Source organism: Carlito syrichta, unplaced genomic scaffold (assembly GCF_000164805.1).
Source record: "Carlito syrichta isolate Samal-C Ts95f unplaced genomic scaffold, Tarsius_syrichta-2.0.1 Scaffold287495, whole genome shotgun sequence".
NCBI classification, from domain to species: Eukaryota; Metazoa; Chordata; class Mammalia; order Primates; family Tarsiidae; genus Carlito; species Carlito syrichta.
Window position 1 is genome coordinate 352,168 of NW_007231591.1, and position 25,636 is coordinate 377,803.

The 25,636-nt window shown below is 34.8% G+C and overlaps 1 protein-coding gene across 1 annotated transcript in view; it reads left to right on the plus strand.

Annotated features, from left to right (window-relative positions):
* Window positions 1-25,636, plus strand: part of KLHL1 (kelch like family member 1) — a gene marked incomplete at its 5' end in the record, with an annotated part of 353,122 nt that overhangs the window by 290,619 nt on the left and 36,867 nt on the right. Inside the window, one exon of the mRNA XM_008052763.2 lies at window positions 5,925-6,087. Coding sequence (XP_008050954.2) covers window positions 5,925-6,087 — 163 coding nt within the window. The remainder of the gene's footprint in view (window positions 1-5,924; window positions 6,088-25,636) is intronic.

Below are 25,636 nucleotides of genomic sequence, written 5' to 3' on the forward strand. Positions count from 1 at the left end.
TATGCTTGTTAATTATGTTCTAAAAACTTTATTGTTTTAATTTTTATACAATTCTATGATCCAGCTAGATTGACTTTGATGTATTAGTCACAGTCCATTTTGATATGAGGATATCAATTTAACCAACATCATAATTTATTAAAAAAAAAACTTTGCTGTTACAGTGCCATCTTTGTCGAAATCAAGTAAGCCTAACTCCTTTAATCAAAAGACAACATTAAGAGTGAAAATACAAAGCACACAGGGGGAAAAGATCTGTAATACAAATGCTAATGAAGAATTAATATTAATACTCTTAAAAATTAACAAAGAATTTATATCATATCCATAATAGTTATAACTAATCACAAGTACTAAGTACTAAATTAATAAGAAAGAGGCAGGCAATTAAAAAATGAATAGTCTTGTTAACTGTGGGTTTTCATAGAAAGGGCTAAGTGTTACTTTTTTTGCATGAATATATTTTTATTTTAAAGACGTAGGGTACAATTCAGGATTCGATATCCAAGTGGTCATCATATAGGTAAAGTTTGGGCCTCCCTTTGGGCCCCACTTCACCTGGTTTGAGATCAGGTACATTTATTGATAAAAAGGGCTAAGGGTTTTTAAGAAATAAATTTCTTAGCCAGCTGGCTAAGAAACACATGAAAAATGCTTAGTTTAACCAGACATCAACTTAGTAAAAACTAACATAATAATGAGATATTATTACTCATTGATTAGAATAACTAAACTGAACATTTTTCACAAAAAAAAAATTGTGGAGAGAGTCTGAGACAGTGGGGTTCCTCTCATTTACTGGGGGAAATGAAAATTGTTAAAAAAAAAACACGTTGGAAAACTTTTTGAAGTATCTACTAAATTTCCACATAAGTATATTTTATGACAAAGCAATTTCATATCTAGATGAAATGAGTTCATATGTGCATCAAAAAAGTATACATTTCAGCTTTATTTTTAAAATGTTTAATCTGGAAAACATGCAATTTTTCATTAACAATAAAATGGAGTTATAAAAGTGGCATAGTTTATAAGATGTAACAATATTTTTCATAAAAACTAATAAATGACTAATGTCTGACTGAAAATGTCACCAATATAACTTCAAAGGTGAATGACACACAAAAAAGAACATGCTAAATTATTACTTAATTTGTAAGTGCAAATCAAGGAAGTAAATCAGAAATTTAAAAATTGTTACCTTCAGGAAGTGTGTAGACTGGAGATTTGCATGAGAGGAAAGCAAATTCTTTTTCATTCTGTAGTGAAAGCAATAGGTAGCATTCTTGTGGTATATCATGTTATTCTTGTGATAAAATATCATCAAATGAACATATACATTTTGCATTTTATATGTTATACTTTAGAAGTGAAACATTTTCATAACGTCAGGTAACCTCTAACAATCAAGAAAAACAAGTCACAGGTGGATGATGTTTGTAGCCCTTAGAGTACTCTATACTAACTAGTAACCAGCATGGGTTAAAATGTGTACACTACTGCTCCAGAAACTATTTTCAAAGTCCACAACAATCTTTTTCTTTCCAAATTGTATTAAAATGTACACTTAGTTAAAAGTATGAAAATCTATAACCACTTCCTAACTCTAGAAATTCTCTCCATTCTTACTTTCCAGATACCAAAAGCTTCTGGTTTTCCTCCCATCTACTAGACCATTTCTGCTTTCTTTTCTTTTTTTGTTTTTGTAAACAATATTGGAATTACTTGAGGCTGAATTCCGGTCTCTCTTACTTTCTATCTTCATACAATTTTCTAAGTGATCATATCTAGTTACTTAACTTTAAATTGCTGATAACTGCAAAAATTTTACATGTACTTCCAATAACTTGAAATTCAAACATATATGTTTAGCTGCCTGTTTACTCTCACTTAGATATCTAAAAGTCTCCTTAAACGTGACATGTGCAAAATGGAGTGCTCAAAGTTTCCCCCATAATAGTTTCTAAACTTTTATTACTCTTAAAATTTATCCAGTTATTCAGTCAACTCATTTATCCCTGATTTGTTCTTTTTATTTGTATATACAGATTCAATCCATCAGCAAATTCCAACTTCAAGAACTCCAGAACATATTTCAAATATTTTCACGTTTCTTTATTCAAACTTAAACCTACTAATTTAAGCTTCCACCTTCTACTTTTTGAATGTTTGAAATTTTCTTCTAATCATCTCACTACTGCCACCTAACCTGACTTCAATTCCTTTGATACAAAACAAGCAGAATGAATGTCACAGCAATCATGACTCTCTTAGTGATAAATACTTCAGTGATTTCTCTTTGCTCTTAAAATAAAATTTAAATGTATTAGTTTCATTGGATCATGCAAATGATCTGGCCCTTTCTGATATTTATTGTATCTTCAATAAGACAGACAGCATAAGTCAACACAAAATAATGGTCTACTTAATTCAAAGCACACACCCTATCTTAGAGTCTACTGAATACCTAAATGGTACTCAGGAAAAAGTTGATTCTAGCAGCTTTCTAAAAACATCTCACTGGTGTTTAACCTTCATCTTTATATAGTTTATTATTTTTGATACATGTGAATAGCTACATGTACTACTTCTCTAAAAAGCCCATGAGATATTTTTTACATGTGGGTGCAGGATCGCCAACTCAAACCAGGTTCTTAATGTCTTGAAAAAAGAATTGGAGGAAACAAACCAATTGCAAAAGCAAATAATTGGATTATTAAGCAATAGCACTAGTACACTCCAAAGACATAAGAGCAGGATCAAGAGCAAAAGTGACTCAAGAGCTCTGACTTCCCAGATTTTGCAATCTTATTCCTAAAGAAAGGAGAATGGTTAGTCTCTCTCTAATGACTGACATTTATGATTGGCATCTTGTGTCCTTGCATGACTCTATAACTATACATAAGTTTACCCATAATCTGCTAAGAATAGCCTACTCAGAGGGGCTAAACCACCTGAAAATTTTACTATAATGATGGTATAATGAACTTGAGGTCATTAAGAGGACATGGCTTTATATTATGGAACATATACCTTTTAGGGGATTCCCTAACACACCGTAGTTCTTGTCCTTCAGGATGTGCTGACCACAATTCTGACCACAAGTTCTACCTTTTGGGGGTGGTACAGAGGTGGTCGGGTGGTAACCAAGGTGACATTTACATTTTATTGCTTATCAATTTTCAGGTTTTCAAAATTTCTCTTTATCTGGCCCAAGGTCCTGGTCTCCTGGCTCACTACCTTAGCTTTCTAATTCAATATATCCATATTCTTTTCTTCACATTTTCTTATCCCTTTCATTTCTTATTTTTTACTTTGAACTGCCTTAAGAAAAACAAGATCTACAGTTTATGGGTTTTTTAAAAATTTTGCCTGTGACTGCTTCAAAATGTTACCCCTCCATATCCCTATCTGATTACTGTTGTATGTGAAATAGTATCCCTAAATTGAGTGTATCTATGAGAGCATTTTTTATTCTAGTCAGCTATTTTTTTCTTTATTAACTCATAATTGTGTAATATGTGTGAAGCTGACTTACCTACTGGGAATAATGCACTTATTTCAATTAACTAAGCATTCATTGACCAATTTGTGGATTTCAACATGGGCACAGACTTTGTCTACCTTGTTTACTGTGTCCTTGGTGCAAAGAACAATTTCTGGCACATAATAGCCATTCAGTAAATAATAGATAAATAAATGAATGGATAAATAAGATGTCATTTCATTTTTACCTCTGTGATAGGAGACAATTTTTCATGGGTCTCTCACATTTTACATTTTAAAAGTCAAATCACTGAGTATCTTTTGTTCTCAGTTATATTTTAATGGATGTTATTATCGTAGAAAGACTGGGAAGACATAGTTCCTCTATCCAAAATAAAAGGCAGGCATGCTTAAAAGCATAAAAGTAATATCTCCTTCCAGAACAATCGGCATGTGCATTTATGTCCATGATAATTTATAATTTTCTTTTCTGTAGTACAACTCACTGCATGAGCAGGTTTCAGCTGACCCTTCTAAAAGCAAAATTGTATGAGGCAAACTTAAACAGACAAGAAAGATTTCATTCAAGTCTACTGCAATACAAAAGAAAGGCGAGAACCTTGGTTGAACACAACTCTGCTGAAACAAATGTGATGGAGTTTTTTTTTAAGATGGAGTGGGTTGGAGGATCATGGGCAATCTGTTTGATAATTGACCTTACCCAAAAGAAAAGTAAACTTTTTATTGTCTTTACATCAAAAGTTAGTTTTATAAGTTGGAGCAAGGTGTCGATTGAAGTTAGGCTCCTCTTCTACCAAAAAGACTGGGAAATGGGGCACCATCTTCCTTAATGATTATATTTCAGAAGGTTGGCCCCCTGTCCTTGAGAAAGACAGCCCTGGATTATAAAACTGGCAAGAGGTGCTTTCTTTTCTTTTCTTTTCTTTGTTTTAAAAGTACATCTCAAAGGAACCGAGAAAGAATTTGCAATTACAAGTTTTCTAAGGTAAATGCTCTTTAAAAAGTGGGGTCAAGGCAGGAGTAACTCATTTAAAGTTTGGTCAAGCTAAGGGAAACATTTAAGGTCATCTTGGTTACCCTCTCTGGATCACCCTGTGGAAATTGGATTTTGGGGAACTAGCATTAGAATCAAAAATTGGTGATATTCTGACTACTGCTATTGCTATGAGTAATAACTGCCCTTCCTCTTTGACCCAGAAGCCATATCTTCACTAAAATGCATAAATTTGTGGCAGTCTAACTTGTCAGCTTGGAAATAGGATAAAATCACAAATATATTAGAGTTCTTGACAATCAAACTTTGAATTTTATCCTTTTGAAGAATATTCTTCAGAATTTCTTGATAGTGAGCACATAATTTTTAGTATGATATGCAAATATTTTGGCAACTAGCTAGTATTTAAGAAAATTCATCTATGAAGAAGTAATTTTACTGGAAAAGCAGTGATTAAAAGTTGTCTATATTCTCCTATTGATGGCTCACTATTAATTTTATCTGTTCGTTTTGTGTTTAGTGATTTAACTAACAATATAAAATATGTTGCATTTTCTAAACTTTATCTAAGTTTATTATAATGTTATTGGAAAGCCAAAATGGAGAACACCATACCCAAATTCAAATTGATAATATTACATTGTTTTAAAGTAACATTGCTTAAAGTAACAAAGTACTTTAAGCTGCAGTGTAGAAATGTTCTTCAAAAGTAGAAGCACAAGACATATCACTTTTGATTTTTTAGTATTTGCTTTTTTATATGGTCATAAATAAGGAAATTAGTTTTATTTTATAAAGCATTTAGGTCTCAGTATTTGTTTTTGGTTCTAAATTTTGTTTTCACTTTAATGGAATGATTCAATAAATAGTAGTTATTTCTACCTCAATACAATTGTTTTTTAATAACTGGAATCTATGATAAATAAGTTCATAGTTTTGCTTGTTTTTTGAGTCGGAATCTTACTCTGTTGCCCAGGCTGGAGTGCAGTGGTATGCTCATGGCCACCACAGCCTCAACTTGCGGGGCTCAGGCAATCCTTCCGCCTAAGCCTTCTAAGTAGCTGGAGCTACAGGGGCACTCTACCACACCTGGCTTATTTATTTACTTATTTTTATTGTAGAGACAAGGTCTCACCAAGTTGCCCATGCTGGTCTCAAACCCCTGAGCTCAACCATTCCTCTTGACTTAGCCTCCCAAAATGTTGAGATGATAGGCTTGAGCCACCATACCCGACCAAGCTTATAGTTTTGTACTGTTAATTTAATTTTTAAAATATCACTGTGAAATAAATTTATTTATTTTAATTTTTATTTTATTGTGGTAAGTGCATGTAACATGAGATCTACCCTCCTAATAGATTTATAAGTGTATACTATAATAATATTATCTATAGACACAGCATTTATTTGTCCAATGTTTTAGGTGTAACTGTACTTGAAGGCCCTATTTATGCTGTGGGAGGTCATGACGGCTGGAGCTATCTGAATACAGTGGAGAGGTGGGATCCCCAGAATCAGCAATGGACATTTGTAGCCAGTATGTCAATTGCTCGGAGCACAGTTGGTGTAGCAGCATTAAATGGCAAGTAAGTAAATTTTTTTCTTTCTATTCTTTTATTTGAGAAAAAAGTAATTGAGTAAATGTGTTTTCTAAGATAACTTTTAGTAAGCTGGTAAAAAACCTTTCAAAATATTTTAAGTTGTTGACATTTTTTAAATCTAGTCTTCATGGATAACAGACAAAGACTGGTGTTCTCTCTAAGTAAAAGAGAAACCATAATTTCTTCACATTAATCGCTTATTAAAGAAATATCAAATACATTTCACAAGAATATTATTTTTTCTGACAAAATAATTAATTGGGTAGCCTTCAAAAGACTACTAGAAGTTTGGTCATCTCTCTATATATATTTTGCATAATTATACCATTCTGTCTACTTATCAAACATCTCCATTCCCATCACCCTAAATCAGAAATTGTCACCCTCAACACTTCTTATCTTGGTCCAGATAACTCTTTGTTGCAAGAAGTGTTCTGTCCTATGCATTGCAGTGAGTTTAGCAGCATCGCAGGCTTCTGCTCACTAGATGCCAGCAGTAGCCCTCACCCACACACCTCAGTGTGACAAATAAGAATTGCCTAGTATTCCCTGGGGGATGGCAAAATACAGCCCCTTTCTCCCCCAGGAGAACCATGAACCTAAACAAAGTGTTTAGCATTCACTCTTTCCTGGATGACCACAGTTACTATCAATCTGGTCTTTTTTCTTCTTTTCTTTACAGTCCATTTGCTAAGGCTTTCTTTTACAAATGTAAACAGCAAGTCAGTCCTCTTCAAGAACTTCTCCTTGCAATTAGAATAAAACGCACATCTTTACTTAAAGGGACCCACTGGATCTTACCCCTGCACACTTTTTTTCTTTTCACTATAAGTCAGCCAAATTTCCCTTTTATTTTTGCCTCAAATATGGGAAGATCTAATCTGATTTAGCGACTATGAATTTACTCTTCCCTTTGCCTAAGATGCTGTTTCCACCAATCCTCGTGCCTGCATCCTTCTTATTGGTTTAGATTTTATCTCAAAATTTGTGTACACGGAGAATTATTACTGTCAATCCTACTTAAAATAGACCATTGTGTGTGTATATATTAACTATCAGGGAAATGCAAATCAAAATAGCAATGTCAAGTTACCCAAATTGAAAAGGCTATTATTAAAAAGACAAGAGATAAAAGATGCTGATGAGGATATGAAGAAAAACAAGCTGATACACTGTTGGTGGGATATCAATTAGTACAACTATTATGAAAAACAATATGGAGATTGCTCACAAAATTACAAATAGAACTACCATATGATCTAGCAATTCTACTACTGGACATACATCTATTCAAAGGAAAAGAAATCAAATTACCTACACTGACATGTTTCTTACAGCACTACTCACAATAGCAAAGACATGGAATCAACCTAAGTGACCCTCAATGGATGAATGGATAAAAAAAAGTGAGCTAGTTATATATGTAAAACAGAATACTATTTAGCCATAAAAAGAATGGAATCAAGTCATTTGCAGCAATGTAGATGAAACTAGAAGCTTCCCTGTTAAGCGAAATAATTCAGGCACAAAAAGACAAGTATCACATGTTCTCACTCATGTGATACATAAAAAAGTTGATGTCATAAAAGTGGAGGGTAGAATAATAGATACCAGAGGCTGGGAGGAGAGTAGTTAACTAGTACAAACATACAGTTAGAAAAACGGTGTAAGTACTATTGTTCCATAGCAAAGTAGAAGAACTGTAGCTAACAATGTGCCGTATATTTCAAAGTAGCTAGAAGACTTCACTTGTTCCCAATTCTTGGAAGTGATAAATACTGAAAGTGGTGATAGACCACAAATATCCTGATTTGATCATGCACATTTTATGTATATAATAAATGTCAGATGCAGCCCCAAAATATGTAAACTATTATGTATCAATAAAAAAATTAAAATAATAAAATAAGCTACTGCACTCAGTTATAAACTGTTTACTAACTCTCCCTGAAATTATTTATGTTATTGTTTTCTCTTTCTTTCCAAAAGCATGTATGTTCATTACTTGCCAAGATTTTGTTTGCTTCAGTTATTGTTAAATACCTGAGTATAATACACAGTCTCACACACACACACACACACACACACACACACACACACACACACACACATAGTAAACACTGAATGATCGATTTAATTTCACTTAAAAACCTTTCACAAAATAACTTTATTTTCCTAAATATGTATGGGCATTTACAAAATTACTATTATAGTACATTGTTAAAAAATAAATAAACTGCTTCTCTCACCTACATTGTAAATAAGCACTTTTCATGTACTTAAAAACCCTTAGAAATTCACATTTTGATGTTTGTGAGGCAGTCCACTTGACACAAATAGTACAAAGTGCAACTAATCTTTAAATTGTGACATCTAAAATATATAAGCATATCTAAAATAATATATATTTAAAATATTTCCTAAATTCAGATATAAACAAGTTAAACTGAATGCTAGTAAGTGTAAACTCTGGCACATCTCTGATTGTTTCTTTAGAAAGAATTTATACAAAATGAATTGCAGAAGAATAGAGACTGAATTACGTTCAGTCCCCAGATAAATATTTTAATCTAACTCTGTTTTCAGTAGGATTTACTAAGAGCTTTCTCAATAACATTGCATAAAATATATCTTTTTCAATGGATCTTTGTTAATATATCATGTTATCATTTGCCTCAAAACATTATTGTGAAAAATTATTCAGTTAAAATGCAAAATTTTTAATTAGTGTGAGGTTAAGTTTGAACATATTGTTCATTCTCCTGACTAGGTATTTTTTAAAATTTCCATTATTTTATATTTCCATATTATTTTTATATTTCCTTATTTTATATTTCCATTATTATGAAATAGCACCAATATTTTTCAAATGTGTCAATATTATTCTTTTAATTGCATATATGTAATTTTTCCACTAATTCTTTTTTATTGACAAACAAAAATTGCATGCATTTGTCATGTACAACATGGGGTTTTGAAATATGTATATATAGCTAAATTGAGCTTATTAACATATATTACTTCACATACTTATTTTTTGGTGGTGAGAATAGTTAAAATCGACATTTAGTGGGTACTGGTGATTTATTCTCTTCCTTTGGTATTGTCATGTTTTTCTGATGTTCTTGATCATTGTGGCCATGTGATGTCTGTACATTTGAAGAAGTTGAAGTTATTCCAGTCTTTGCAAACTGCTTTGTCTGGGAAAGCCCTTCACTTGTCAACTCATTCACAGATCTGAACAGGCCATATGGCATGACCATAGGAAGACCTATGCTGGGGTCTTCAGGCAGGCTGGCCTGGTGCCTGAGTCTGCAGGTGGACAGACCTGGCAACTAGATCCCCAGTTTAGGCCTGGAGCTTGAATCCACTGAGTCCTGTTGATTGTTTATGCAGGGGTGGGGCTGGAGCTTGTGTCTGCAAGGGCAAATATGATGCCTGAATCCAAGGAAGTCACTCTAGAGGTTGGGTCAGAAAGTGCCACACTGATGACTAGGTCTGAGGAGGCAAGCCTGGTGCTGTGGCTTGGGACTGTGGAGGATTAGCCTACTGGTTGGTTCACCTGACCCTAGGGCAGATCTGGAGATTGAGTTTACTGGAACTGGCTTGGCACTAAGGCGGGCTCCAATTACCCGGCTGCTGAACCTGGCCAGGTGGTGAGGTCCTTTCAAAATTTGGAGTCTCTGAGATTGGCCACCAGTGTTTCAGGCCCAGAGACAAAGGCTCTGGCTTGGCATGGAACAGGCCTGGAGGTTGAGTCCATGGCTACCGGCCTGGAGTTTGGGGCAATGGGTTCCTGTCTGGTACTAGGTTTTACTTGAGAAGGTCCGGTGTTGAGATTTGAGGCAAAATCCAGAAAATCCAGTGCTCACTTCTCTCACGTTCTCTCAAAAGGAGGGTACTTTCTACTCCTGCTGTGCTGCCTGGAGTTCGGGGTGGGGTGAGTCAGATAATGTAAATCTTACCTCTATATCCTCTTCATTGTGTCTTTCTTATTTCTGTGCTATAATCTTGTGAAGATACTTTCACATATGGATAGTTTTTCTCATTGACAGTTCTGTGGGGTGGAAAAGCACTGGAAAGTTCTATTCTGCCAACTTACTGACTTCCTTCTTTTCCTAATTTTATATATATTTTTTACATTGAAATCTTATGTTTATGTATTTATACCAATCTATATTTTTATTGAAGGTTTCTCAAGGCTTAAGGTTTTCAGGCTACATTCAAGTTTACTTTAGGCTTAAAATTATGTTCTAAGTGTTGTAGATATCATTTGACTAATAATAAATTAACATACTCTATATGTAAATGCACAATGTATACATACACCCAATGAATAAACATTCACATTATATATTATGTTTAATGCAGATGTTAGGCATATTTCTTATTGTTTTCCCCTTTTCTATCAGTTAGTTATTATATGTATTCTTTTAGTTAAACATTGATATAATTTTTTTATGTTTAAAAAGTCACCCTCCAAATATTCCTTATGATTTTCCTGAAAACAAATATTTATAGAATCATTTGAGAAAGATATGGGATCTCTAAATTTGAAATATTTTCTTCTGAGAAGATAGCCATACTTTTATCTTTTACTTTTTTATTTATTTATTTATTTTGAGTTGGAGTCTCACTCTATCACCCAGACTGGAGTGCAGTGGCATGCTCTCAGCCACCGCAGCCTCAACCTGCTGGGCTCCGGCAGTCCTTCTGCCTCAGTCTTCCAAGTAGCTGGAACTACAGGTGCACGCTACCGAGCCCAGCTAACTTTTGATGTATTGTAGAGACGAGGTCTCGCCAAGTTGCCTGGGCAGGTCTCAAACCCACAGGCTCAGGCAAGCCACTTGCCTTGACCTCCCAAAGTGCAGGGATTACAGACTGAGCCACTGAGACAAGCCATACTTTTATCTTTTAAAATTACCTTCTGAGGATGGTGACCGGACAGGTCAAACTGTGAGAGTCTCCACAAAGGCAAGTGTCCATAAAGACTCTGCAGGAATAGGCACGCACTGGTGGGAGAGTGAAAGTCCATCAGAGGGGAGACTCATGTTCATACACTCAGCCCCTGCTTCTGAGGGTGACAGCAAGCCCCCACCACCCTGAGATAAGCACCCGGGCGTGTTCATAAGATCATCTGCTGCTCAGGGGACTCAGCCAAATCAGCCAAATCCAGCTGATTCTCATTGCCTGATGCCTGGCCCACACCATCACCAGTTATACCGGATCAGCTGGAGCCCCTGATCTGATCCATGGGAAGAATCAGAGACAAGCTCCATGCCCTGTGAGGAGATGCCAACCGCAGCCATTTTTCTCTGTCCCAGGACCAGGCAGAGACCTTCATTGCCTCACCCAGCTCTGCCCAACTCCACCCAGCCTCCAATTTGAGACCTAAGGTAATCTCATCAAACTGGGAGAGACAGAAGCCCCTCTCCCATGCTGGATCTGACACAGACAGGTTAGATCTGAATGGCAGACTTGACAGGCAGCAAGCCGGCTGAGTCCAGAACTGATCCACACTCCTACCAAAGTAGGCCTTGAGCATCTGACTCAGTCTGTGAGCAACCCTATCTACCTGCGCTGAGAGCAGAGGGGAGTGGCTAGAAATCAGAGCTGAAAGGACGTTGGATTTATAGGAATGACCTCAGAGTGAGTTTGGTTCCTTGTTCTTATTTTTTTTACTTTCACTTTTTGTCTGTTTGTTTTGCTCATTTTTGTTTGTTTTTAGTTTTAGTTTTTTTTCTCTTTCTGTTTTTGATAATGTATTTGTGCTTACTTTGTTTCTGTTATTTTATGGATTTTTTTACACTGTTCTTTAGACTTCCTGTTTGTGTGCGGGAAGAGTACATCAATAGGCAGATTTTATTGGACTGTGTGTTTGCATGGTTAACTTTATGTTTTATTTTTTTTTTTTTAACTCTTTTCTTTGTGTCTCTTGTCATTTGTTAGTTGGTACGTCTGTCTGGTTTCCCTCTTACTCTTCACTCTCTCCACCTTCCTCTTGCCGCCTTCCTTTCTTTTTCTATTATGTTCCTTTTTCTCACCTCATTTTGCTTCCAGGGAGCAAATCTATACCCCCACTTTATGGACAGATGGCAAGGCAGTGGGAAATGGGTTCCAGAGTGCCCATACACCTCTCAGTGGATACTGGGATCTGCAGATAGATTTTGAATCACAGCTCCCCCTCAATTAAACCTCTAAACTGCAAAAAGTACAGCCCCTAACCCACAGTCCAGCTTCAGAATTAAAGTCAGAGGATCCACATAAGGAAGAATAGGAGACTGAACAAACAGAAGTAAAAGCAACCCCACCAATTCGGAACAACAGAATTAAAGAAAGGGGGTAGGGGAGGGAGGAAAACCTACATAAATAAAGAAAATGAAAAGAAGAATATAGGTCTCACATAGACCCTGGAGATCATACATTGAGAAAACAGATTTTGGAACACAAACACTGAAGAGCCCCCAGAATGACTGGCCTCCAACTACATACCCAGATATCAAGACACTAATAGAGAGAAAAAAGAATTGAGGAGAGACAAGAGGAAAATAGGAAGAAGTTGATAACTGAGAAGAATACCGTGAATGAAATAAATAACAAACTGATAAGCATGGAAAGCAGAATTAGCCAAGCAGAAGAAAGAATCTCAGAGTCTGGGGACCAAAATATAGAACTAACCCAAACTGTCAAAAACATAGAAAAGAAGCTTTAAAAGACAGAACAAAACCTTTAAGAGATGAGTGATTATTTTAAGAGGCCAAACCTAAGAGTAATTGGACTTCCTGAGACAGAAAGAGAGACAGAGACCACCCTACAACAAACATTCCATGAAATTGTTCAAGAAAACTTCCCTCATCTCATCAGTGAGGTGATCATTCAAACACAAGAGATTCAGAGAACCCCTGCAAGAAAACAAATGAGAAGACCAACCCCTAGACACATAGTAATTCACCAAAACAATGTAGGTATAAAAGAAAAAACCCTAAAGGCAGCAAGAGATAAAGGTCAGACTACCTACCAAGGAAGACCAATTAGAATAGCAGCAGATTCCTCTATAAAAAACTTCAGGTTAGGAGAGCTTGGAGCCCAATCTTCAAAGTTCTCAAAGATAGACAATTTCAATCAAGAATAACCTACTCAGCTAAGCTAAACTTCATCAGTGAAAGAGAATTAAACACTTTTCCAGGCATTCAATCCCTAAGAACATATGCTGTCTCTAGACCAGCTCTACAAGAAACACTTAAGAAAAGTATTAAACATAGTAGTAAGGGAAAAGAATGACAACGTTCTTCACAAGAGTGCAGGAAAAAGATTGAAAACACACATGAATCAACCCAAAAATCGAAACAAAGACAAGAAACAAACAGGAACAACAAGTCCTTTATAAGAACCATATGACAGAGATAAACTCTCACATTTCAATAATTAGCCTGAATGTGAAGGAACTAAATGCACCACTGAAAAGATATAGAATAGCATAATGGATAAAATAGCATAAGGCAACAATATCTTGTCTCCAGGAGACTCATCTCACCAAAAAGGACACTCACAGACTCAAAGTAAGAGGATGGGAAGCAAAATTCCAGGCAAACAGAACACAAAAGAAAGCAGGAGTTGCGATCTTAATATCAGAAAAGATACCCTTTAAGTTATCAAAAATTTAAAAAGGTACAGAAGGTCACTACATAATGATAATAAGTTCAATCCATCACCAAGAAATATCCATCCTAAACATATATGCACTCAACATAGGAGCACCAACAATCATAAAGCAGCTTCTAGGCAAACTTTAAAAAGTTATTGCCTCTAACACTATCATAGCTGAAGACTTTAATACCCCCACTCACAACCCTAGACAGATCATCAAGACAAAAATCAGCAAGGACATCCAGAACCTCAGTGTGACTCTTGACCAAATGAACTTAAATGATACCCACAGAACACTCCATCCAACGGCCACAGAATATATATTCTACTCAACCACATGGAATATACTCTAATATGAACCATATCCTTGGCCATAAATCAAACATAAACAAATTTCATAGGATTGAAATTCTGCCATGCACCTTATCAGACCACAGTAGAATAAAAATAAATATAATACCAACAAAGTTCCCCCCCAAACCCACAAAGGCATGGGCACTAAACAGCATGAGGCTAAACAACTCCTGGGTCAACATGGAAAACAAAATAGAGGTTAAAAGAAACCTGGAAACAAATAAAAATGAAGAAACTTCTCGCCAAAATCTCTGGAATGCCATGAAAACAATTGTAAGAGGGGAGTTCATATCACTACAAACATACATCAAGAAAATGGAAAGATCACAAGTTAACAGCCTAACAATTCACCTAAGGAATCTGGAAAAACAAGACCACCAAAACCCTAACTTCAGAAGAGGAATCTAGATCAGCAAAATAAAAGCCCAGATCTAGGACACAGGAAAAAAACAAGATAATACAAAAAAATCAATGAAACAAAAAACTGATTCTTTGAAAGGATAAACAAGATTGATGGTCCACTATCTACACTGACCAAAAAAAAAAAGAGAGAGAGAGAAAGCCCAAATAAACTCAATCAGAGACTACTATGTACAATTGCATGAAAACAAACTTTAAAACCTAAAGGTAATAAGGTAATGGAGAACTTTTTGGAATCACACAACCTCCCCAGATTGAAACAGGAAGAAATGGAGACCCTAAAAAGACCAATAATAATACAGGAAATTGACAATATCATAAGAAAACTACCAGCTGGGCTCGGTGGCTCAGCCTGTAATCCTGTGCCTTTGGGAGGCTGAGGTGAGTGGATTGCCTGAGCCTGCGGGTTCGAGACCTGCCTGGGAAACTTGGCAAGACCTCATCTCTACAATAAATTAAAAAAAATTATCCAGGCGTGGTAGTGCGTTCCTGTAGTTCCAGCTACTTAGAAGCCTGAGGCGGAAGGATCGCTGGAGCCCAGCAGGTCAAGGCTGCAGTGGCCAGGAGTAGCCACTGCACTCCAGTCTGGGCGACAGAGTGAGACTCCAACCCCCCCCCCAAAGAAAACCAACTACAATAAAAGTCCTGGAAGGGATGACTTTTCTGCAGTATTCTACAAAACATACTGGGAGGAACTGATACCAATCCTATTGAAAGTATGCCAGTGTCGGTGACCAGCACTGACCGAGGGAAGGTTAGGACCCGCACTGGAGAGTCAAGACGGAGAGAAGAGACCACTCGGAGGCAGTTCTTCTGGGATCAGTCTGATCAGGACTGAGTCCAAATTTTATTCGAACTCCTTCCAACTTATATACCATTTTCTATACCCTCCAGCAGTGTGATAATCACTTGCTGGGGGCATACAAATTCCATGCATATCGTGCTTTACAAACTATGCATCACAAGACCATCACGAGACTTGCAAGTTCCAAGCAAACAATTACAATTCCATGATGCATGACGTACTTCACAAAACTTACATTAAAATCACAGGTGCACAATTTCAATACAGATTGTTCCAAGTGTTTTCCATAATGTTCAATAAATCATTCATATTATACTTTTTGTTCTAAACCCTGATTAATACAAAAACTTTCTAAGTTAACTCTAGGTTCAACCCAAGTTCACTGACTCCTAATATTTTTAACGATTAATATTATCAACTTAACACTATACTATAATCTATAAGTTTACTTAAATGACTTAACTGTTAGTTATACTATTAACCTATTATGATTTAACGTAATGCCTTATAATTCAGTTAAAACTTATTCTTAAACTACCAAACTTTACTATAATTCATATGTTTCATATGTCTAAACTTTAATTTTTATATAATCTGATGATTGAACTTTAATACTATGCTATATCTTATTAAGCTAATACCTTATTGTTAATTCTTTCATAAATCTTATGGTAGTTGTCATACTCTTGAACAAGGAAATGTATGGTTGCCATGACGGTGGCCATGGGCTGAAGCAAACAGAGTTTCGGTAATTAACAAAACAAAAAAAAAACATTCTGCCAGGCTAGAGGCAGGGTGATAAAACTATTATGGTAATTTAGTTTCTAATCTTAGCCCTAGCGGAAACTGCTTTCGGGAGCAAGAGCTGACTAACCAGTCTACCAGGAAATAGAAGTTTAAAAATGTCTTGAAAAAGGAGTACAACTTAGAAAGACAGAGAAAAATAATTCTGCTGTGCACTTTCCATCAGGTGTATTGAGATTTACTTATAAGTTTTACTGCCGTGTATGCACACTGGTCACTAATCACATGCCAATATTATAGGTATAACTGATATCCTATGTCAGAGGTGATCTTCCAGATGGGCCTTTACAGGCCTCAGCCATGTAGCTATAGATGTTGGCTCCCAACATGCCAGGCAATTGAGAAAAATGGAAATCTCCCCAAATCATTTTTTGAAGCCAACATCACATTGATACTCAAGCCAGGTAAAGATCCAGCAAAGAAAGAGAGCTACAGGCCAATATCCTAGATGAACATGCTAAAATTCTCAACAAGATCCTAGCAAACCATTTTCAACAACACATAACAAAAATATCCACCACGACCAAGTAGGCTTCATCCCTGGGATGCAAGACTGGTTCAACATTCGTAAGACTATAAATGTAACTAAATACATCAATAGACATAAAAACCAAAACCACATGATTATATCATTAGATACAGAAAAAGTTTTTGATAAAATCCAGCACCACTTCTGTATAAAAATCCTTGAACATCTAGGCATAGATGGAACATGCCTCAAAATAGTAAGAACCATCTATGAGAAACCCACAGCCAGCATAGTGCTAAACAGACAGATAGAAATTGGAACAATTTCCCCTGAAAACTGGAACAAAACAAGGATGCTCACTCTTGCCCCTCCTGTTCAACATAGTTTTGGAAGTTCTAGCTACAGTAATCAGAGAGAGGAGGCAATCATGGATATCCAAATAGGAAAAGAGAAAGTCAAGTCATCCCTCTTTGTAGATGACATGATTCTAGACCTCGAAAACACAAGAGAATGTCAAAGACCTCCTTGCACTGATAAAGACTTTGGCAAAGTCTCAGGGTATAAAATAAACATGCAAAAAATAGTCACATTCCTATACACTGATAATAAACAAACAGAAACTCAAATAAAAAGCACTATTCCATTCACAATAGCCACACAAAAAATAAAATACTTTTGCATCTTCCTAACCAGAGACATGAAAGAACTTTATAATGAAAACTACAAAACACTGCTCAAAGAAATCAAAGATGACACAAACAAGTGGAAAAATATTCCATGCTCATGGATTGGAAGAATCAACATTGTTAAGATATCCATTCTTCCTAAGGCAATCTAAAGATTTAACACAATACCCATCAAATTACCAGCAACATTCTTCTCAGACCTAGAAAAAAACAATACAGAAATTTATATGGAAACATAAATGACCACAAATTGACAAAACAATTCTCAGAAAAACAAAAACAAAAACAAAAACAAAAAAACAGTAGGCAGTTTCATACTCCCAGACTTTAAACTTTATTATAAAGCTACAATAATCAAAACAGCCTGGTATTGCTATAAGAACAAGCATGTAGACCAATGGAATAGAATTGAGATTCCAGAAGCAAAACCTCAATATCTCAAACAACTCATCTTCGACAAAGCCTCCACCACCCACTACTGGGGAGAGGACAACCTATTTAGTAAATGGTGCTGCAAAAACTGGCTGACCACATGCAGAAGATTGAAACAGGACCCCTACCTATCCCCATTCACAAAAATAAACTCTAAATGGGTCAGAGACCTAAACGTAAAACCTCAAAGTATAAGAACCTTAGAAAATGCAGGAGACACTCTTATGGAAGTTGGAACTGACAACCAATTCCTGATCAAAACCCCAAGTGCCCACGTCATAAGAGGTAAGATAGACAAGTGGGACCTTGTGAAACTGACAAGCCAAAGAAACCATCAAGAGAACAGGGAGACAGCCCACAGACTTAGAAAAAATATTTGCCAACTGTATATCTGAAAAAGGCCTAACATCTAGTATCTACAAGGAACTCAAATGTACTGAAAAGAAAAAAAAACAAACAACCTCATTACAAAGTGGGTAAAAGATATGAATAGACAGTTCTCAAAAGAAGACACATGAGCAGCCAACAGATACATGAAAAACTGTTCAGCCTCACTAGTCATCAAAGAAATGCAAATTAAAACTACACTGAGATACCATCTAACTCCAGTTAGAATGGCCATCATCAAAAAATAACAGACACTGGAGAGGATGTGGTGAAAAGCGAACACTTCTACATGTTGGTGGGAATGTAAACTAGTACAGCCTCTGTGGAAAACAGTGTGATGATTCATAAAAGTTCTAAAAATTGACCTTCCATATGACCCCGCAATCCCCCTACTGGGAATATAGCTGGAATAACTCATATCATTCTATAAAAAAGATGCCTGTACACATATGTTTATCACAACATTTCACAATAGCAAGAACATGGAACCAACTGTGCTGCCCATCAAAAGAAGACTGGGAAAAAAAAGTGGTACATCCACACAATGGAATATTATGCAGCCATAAAGAAGAACAAAATCATGAACTTCGCAGCAACCTGGATGGACTTAGAGTCTATAATACTGAGTGATCTTTCCAGAAAGAAAGAACTGAGTATCACATGTTCTCATAGGTGGACTTTGAACAACTATCGTAATACTATAAGAAGAGGATTGACAGTAGCAGGAAACTGCGGGGGTGTGGGGGGATGGTGAGGTAGAATTGGCATTGGGAAACTGCCTGGTGAAAGGAGGGCACACCTTATCAACAAGGGTACCTGTACAATAAATGTTTGTATACCTAACCCTGAATTGTACCCCACAATTTAAAAATAAATAAAAAATAAAAAACAAAAAAATTAGCTTCTTTATATTTCAGTGATTTTAATTTTTGTCTTAGGCTATTTTCTCTTTCTGAGGTTATTCATTTTTAAAAAATTTTTAACGATTGTATATATTACATTTAGTCATATATATTAATACACCAGTAATTACACAATAAAGTGAAGATAATTTATGTATATGCTTATAATAGGTATTTTACTATTTATACATAAGTTAGTTCAATTTGTTTTCCAGTTTATAATAGGTTTCTTAGGAAAATAAACATACAATAAACTAATAATAAAATTTTGTCTCTGACCCTTTAGTATTTACATTTATTTCCTTTCTATCATATTATTTTTAGAGTAATGCCCTAAATAGTAGTGATATCAGGTATTTCTTCTATCTATTCTAATTGAAATACCTTTATAAATGTTTTATAGTTTGAGATTTCAGTCAGCTGTTATTTGAGATTTATATATTGTATAATGTTTAGGACAGTATCTTATTGTCTGTGATTTCCTCAGTGAACATTTAATTTCTAAGTATTAGCATAGATCTTATGTTTTATTAAATTCTTTTTAGAAATTTGTCTAAATTATAATTTTTTATTATTTTATCTATTTATGTGGTAACTTGTGTACCTAGTCTAACTATAAATCATATTACATACCTAAATAAAATCTATTTGCTCATGTTGTGGTAATCCTATAATACATTTGTGTATTCCATATTCTAGCTATGATTTTGCATTTTATTGGTCTATAAACCATTTCACAACTTTTTCCATTATGATATAAAGCTTATTTTAGCATAATATTGTAACATGAATGGAAAAACTTTCTATTATTTATCTGCCATAATTTTCTGTAAACACTATAAATACAATTTCTTGAGCATAAGAAAGCAATGATAGTAGAAATGTTAGGAATATTGTAATATATATTCCCTTTAAAATTTCTATTTTACTGAGATTTTAAAATTAGCATATTTCATGACTATTATTAACATTTTATTTAGCATTACTATATCTCCTTCTACATTGTCATTATCCTCCTAATTTGTTATTTTCTGTGTTAGGTTTATTACAAATTTTATCCTCTCTTACAGTTTGTCAATGTCATTACATGGTTTTATCTTCATTTTTAATTAAATGAAAATACACAGGAGCTATGTTTATTTCTCCTTTTGTTTTCTTATTTATTTCTGCTTGATGCAATTCTATTTATTATGTCTTGAAATTCAGAATTTAACAAAATGTAGTATTGATAACTGTGCTTGTAGTTCCTTTTAATTTATTAATACACCTACATTTAACTTATTCTCCCATACTCAACTATTGAATGTAATTGGACATTTCAGTAGTTTCCTCTCTTTGATTATTAAAAATAACGCTGCTATGAACATCCTTGTGTGTATCTTTTGGTACGCCTATGTACATATTTTAGCTAATTGTTCAGCTAGATCTGAAATTGCTAGGTTTTACAGTATCCTTGTGTTCAGCTTAGTAGATACTGCTCAAAAGTTTTCGAAAGTCTTTTTCTTATTTATTCAAGAAATAACAGTTTATTTGAATTCTGAATGCTCCATTCACTCTACTAACTTGGAGATGTCAGTCTTTTATTTACTTTTATCCATTCTATTAGATAGTGCTATCACATTCACTAATAACAAATGAGATCGAGCATTTTTAATATAGGTATTAACCAGTTGTATAACTTTTTTGGATATTATTTTCAAGCCTTTTCTCTACTTCTCTTTCCTTGTGATCTCTTTTTCATTTTGGTTTATGGAGTTCTTCATATAGTCTGAAAATTAATCATTTCCAAATGAATGCATCTCACTTTATTATTATAATCACTTTCCAGGAAGGATGTGTTAAGTATGTAATTTATTATATTTTGTCTGTAAAGGATTTTCTTGTGTCTTCTCACATTATTTGCAAATTGGGTTGAGTAGTTTAATATCTCCATCTTGCATCTTTAAAAGTCAGTAGATATTATTTACTTATATTCTACTTCTTTTAGGTAGGGAAGATGTGAAAATTCAGTGATTTTTCTCAGCTTTTATATGTCTTAATATCCCCAAACTTTATTTTTATAGATGTCTTGATTATGTTTATATTAGTTTAGTTTCAGGCAAGAGACAGACATCAAACTAATGATTTCTCAGCTATTCCAAACAAAGATTATTCAATATGAAGTTTTGTTAAGTAGGTATATAAATTTACTAGCTAACCAAAATGTTAACAAGAGAACACTATATCATAAATGAATCAATTCAAAAAAAGAGCTACCACCTGGAGCTATTTTTCTTCTGCGGCTGGAGAACTGAAAACGGAGGTTGAAATTATTAAGATTTAGAAGTTTGGAGGAAGGGCCCTCTGTAGATGAAACTTAGTCTTCTGTGATTTGGCCAATGCTTAGCTGGTGCTACTGTTGTCACAGAAGAGGTGCTTCTTGGCCTGTCACCTCGAGCTCTGAGGAGTCTGCATGTGCTGATGACTCTGAGTGGTCTCAATGAAGCTGACTTGCAAGTACTGGAAAAACTGCAAGTTGGATGCATATGATGCTATGGAACAACTTGCCGTTGCAGTGAAAAGGGGAGGGGTGACGCTCACAGGAACAGAAGCAAACAAAAAGGAGCAGAACCTTCCCACCTCCTCGTCTTTCAGTCTCCGTCACCTGTAGTGTTAGATCCTAACAAGGAATCTGCTGGCAAAGCAGAAAAGTGGTTTCCAGAGTTTCAGCTGCCACACAGAGGTCAAATATACACAAGAAGATCTACAGCTGGGAGAGACAGCTAAAAAGACAGTACATCCTTCTCAAAATTCAAAATGTTTACCAGGTGCAAGTGGATGGCTACTTTTCATTCTTTCAAGTTAGTGTTTTGGGATTCCTTTATGCCAATCTCAACCATGCCTTTTTTCTGCTTAGGAAAGTTTCTATCTACTGAGCCTTATTCGTTTCATTGCTCCCTTTGACATTATTCTAGTCCTTTGGTTTGGGATATATATTTTAGAACAAATATGTGTTAATAATTCTGTGTGTGTTTAGACATTGAGTTCTTTGCCTTAAATGTCCTTTTTCCTCAAATATTTTATTTCTTTTTCTCCAACCAAGGAAGATTTTCTCTTTATATCATAGATTCAATCAGTGCCAGTTTGTTTATGATCTTTATTATTTCTAATGCAGACCTAAAAAATTTGCATTTTAATTTTTCTTATAGGATGTCTTTATTTGACTCCTCTGTTTTCTGTCATCTTCACAACTATCTTATTTCAATTGAGTGTAATCCCATCATTCCAGCTTTAAAATTCTTTGTATCATCCAATGTATATCTTGAATTTTTTGAAGCACAAATTACCTATTTTCCCCATAAAACACAAGCTTTAAAGTATACATTTCTTAGCTTGAAAAACAAAAATGTTTTCATGTTATAGAAAGACTTATCCATGCTTTGTTGTACTTTGTTTTATTTTTCTATATACTACTTGTGATAGTCCCTTTCTCAGAATATTTAAAATCCTTAATTTCTTTCACACTACATTTAATTACTCTCCAAATCCTATTCTCAAATGTTTTGCTAAAAGTATAATTAATGTCAATATCCATTATTATTTTGAAACGTTTGTTAGATGAGAAAGAAATGGTATACCAGAATCACAAAAAGTCAAAGCAAATAGCTACCTGACAATTCCATTTTGTGTGTTTGGTAAAACTCCTTTTCTGCATTAAAGTGTCCTTTAGCATATTTGTCTCTAGTATCACTTTCAGTATCAAACAATATCTGTAAACATTTGTTAGATTTTATTTAAGCATGTTTGTCGATAAAAACCTAGAATCCTGATACTGTTGGAGGCACACTGACCCCTAGATGTGAGAATCTTTCCTGACCACAATCCACTGAGGAGCAAAGAATTGGATGAAACATACAAACAGTGCAAGTAGAGAGAAAGATTTACTAAGCAGAAGAGGATGTAGCTCCAGAGAATTAGGAGGGGACTCAAGCAGGAGAGTGGCTCAAGAGACACTAAAATTACATTCTGTGGGGGTTTTATATCTCTCTCACTGGTGTAGTTTAGACATTCATTGGATGGACTCAGTACAGGACAGATGGACAGTACGTGTTTGGATGCTCACTGTACAGGCCCAGTACATGACTGGGTTTCACCGACCCAGTTCAAATGTTGCTCTGGTGGAAAGTTCCTGCCCATAAATTTCCCACCTGCAGAAAAGGCTTCCTAACGCAGGAGGCTGCTTTGTCCATGACCTTGCGAAAGTCCTTTGCCTCAGCCCCATGTGTGGGAAGAACATTGCCCCTGCAGAAGTCGCTTCGCGCCTGCTTCCCCGCCCCGGAGAATTTCCTGGTCCCTTTCTTCCACTCTTGCTCGTCTTTCTACCTGCCTCAGCATCACTGCCATTTTGGAAAGCTAATGTAAAGGAACGATAAGGAGTTAAAATTATAAACAGACCATAGTGATGGGTCTGAGTGATACTATGATTTGTCAGAGAAGGAATTAAAATATTCTTATTACCAACTTTCAGTCTTATTTCATCTGCAAGTTATCTAAAAGAAATTTCTTAATATTGTTTCTATATAAAATAGGTACATACCTTCCCTCATTCCCCTTTTAGTACAGTTTTTTATTCTGTTGTAGCTTTTAATGGCAATCAGAAAAATATTTTTATTTGTGTCAGTTTTATCATTTTACTCTATAAAGAATGCATATATGCCAGGCACGGTGGCTCATGCCTATAATCCCAGCACTTTGGGAGACTGAGGTGAGAGAATTGCCTGAACTCACAGGTTCGAGACTAGCCTGGGCAAATTGACAAGGCCTCATCTCTACAATAAATCAAAAAATTAGCCGGGCGTGGTGGCATGTGCCTGTAATTCCAGCTACTTGGAAGACTGAGGCAGAAGGATCACCTCAGTCCAGAGGGTGGAGGCTGCAGTGACCCTGAGCGTGTCACTGCCCTTTAGCCTGAGGTGAAAGAGTGAGACTACTACTCAAAAAAATAAAAAAGAATGCATATGTTACTAATATCATTTTTCTACCTATGTTTATTTTTCTCTTTAAAAATGATTTATTTTTTCTTAAATATTACACTATTTTTCTCTTTTACAAAAGTACTTAATTTGGAATCTAATTTTAAAATTTCTCATTCTTCTATATTAAATATTAAAAGGAAAACTATCCAGTGAGCAATTCTAGTCATATATAGTAAAACTGACAATAATAGAAAGGATGTACTGTTGAATGCTAATTTCCAAAATTTTAATAGAGGAAATCATAGTTCTTTTTGGCCGCTTTCCTTTTTTTGTCTAATTATTATGTATTATCAGCTTATTTAGTGACTTTTTCTTAACACTTACATTGATAATAGAGTCATTCCCTTTATCTTTTAGAGAGTGGTTATCTCATTGACACAACAAATTTGCTCAACATGGATGAGAACTATTCTCCGCTTTTCATTATCTATTCATTTGTCTATCACATTATTCTGTAATGAAACATACACATTAAAATTTTCATATATTACTTATTCTAGTTTTTTTGATAATTAGCTTGCATTATAGTTTGTGCTTTTTTATGACTACTTTAAAAAATCTTAAAATATGAGTGTTTTGTTATAATATCTTCCTTATCACAAACAGAAATAAATGAATAAACTACTTAATGTAGAGTTTTGTGACAATTTTTTACATCTTGTTATTTAATTGAATTGTCTGTCCAGTTTCTTCTAATTCCTGTTTTAAATTACTATACCCAGAATTAGCTATTCAGATTATGTTGTCTTTCTTTGTTCTGTTTTGCTCTAGTTGTATTTTTTATTTTTAAAAAGTGTATTATTAGTAACTATTGAAGTTTTTATTTTTAAAATTGTTTACATGTTAATTAAGTTCATTTTCCCAAATTGTAATCCTAGTCTATAAAAACCTTCTGAATGCTTTCATTTTTGTTTACTTCAAAGACTCTTTTTCCTTTAAATTGAAATAGAACAGCTTTTATTTGGAAATCTTTTTCCTTCCTCTGAGTGTAACTTAATGGCCTCAAATTCTGCGGTTTGATGACTAGCTATTAATGTCTGGATACTTTTCCTGTGTTACTCAGACAGAAACATAATCATTAGAAAGTGACCTTTTACTTCAGATCCATAGCAGAAAACAGTTTCAACATCACCCTCTGATAGTCTTTTTATTTTTTTCTCACGTCTACTAACATGATTGTTTTCCTCTTGTCTAATTTTCACATATCACTAATGTGTCATATGTTTGAATAATTTTTCCAGTTGTTACTAATGAAAAACAATAAACAATTCTCTTAAGTTTAGATTATTTCTGATCCCACTTGTTGTGGGGAAAAAAAAGAAAGAAAAGCCAGGAAATTGACTCCTGGCTTAAAATCAATTGGTGTGTTCTGGTGGAGTCAAAAGAAAAATTATATCAATTTCATGTATTAAATTTTGTCAGTCTTTCAGTAAGACAGATTAAGCTAAAGGATCAGTCAAATACTTACTTGGCAAATTAAAAAAAAATACAACAAAACAGTAAATAGACATGGTGATTGGTCAAATACCTCAAATTCCCCAAACAATATATACCTTGGTGGTTCTTTTGCTTCTTTTTTGATCATTGCTTCGGTTCCGTTCTTTCAAACTTCA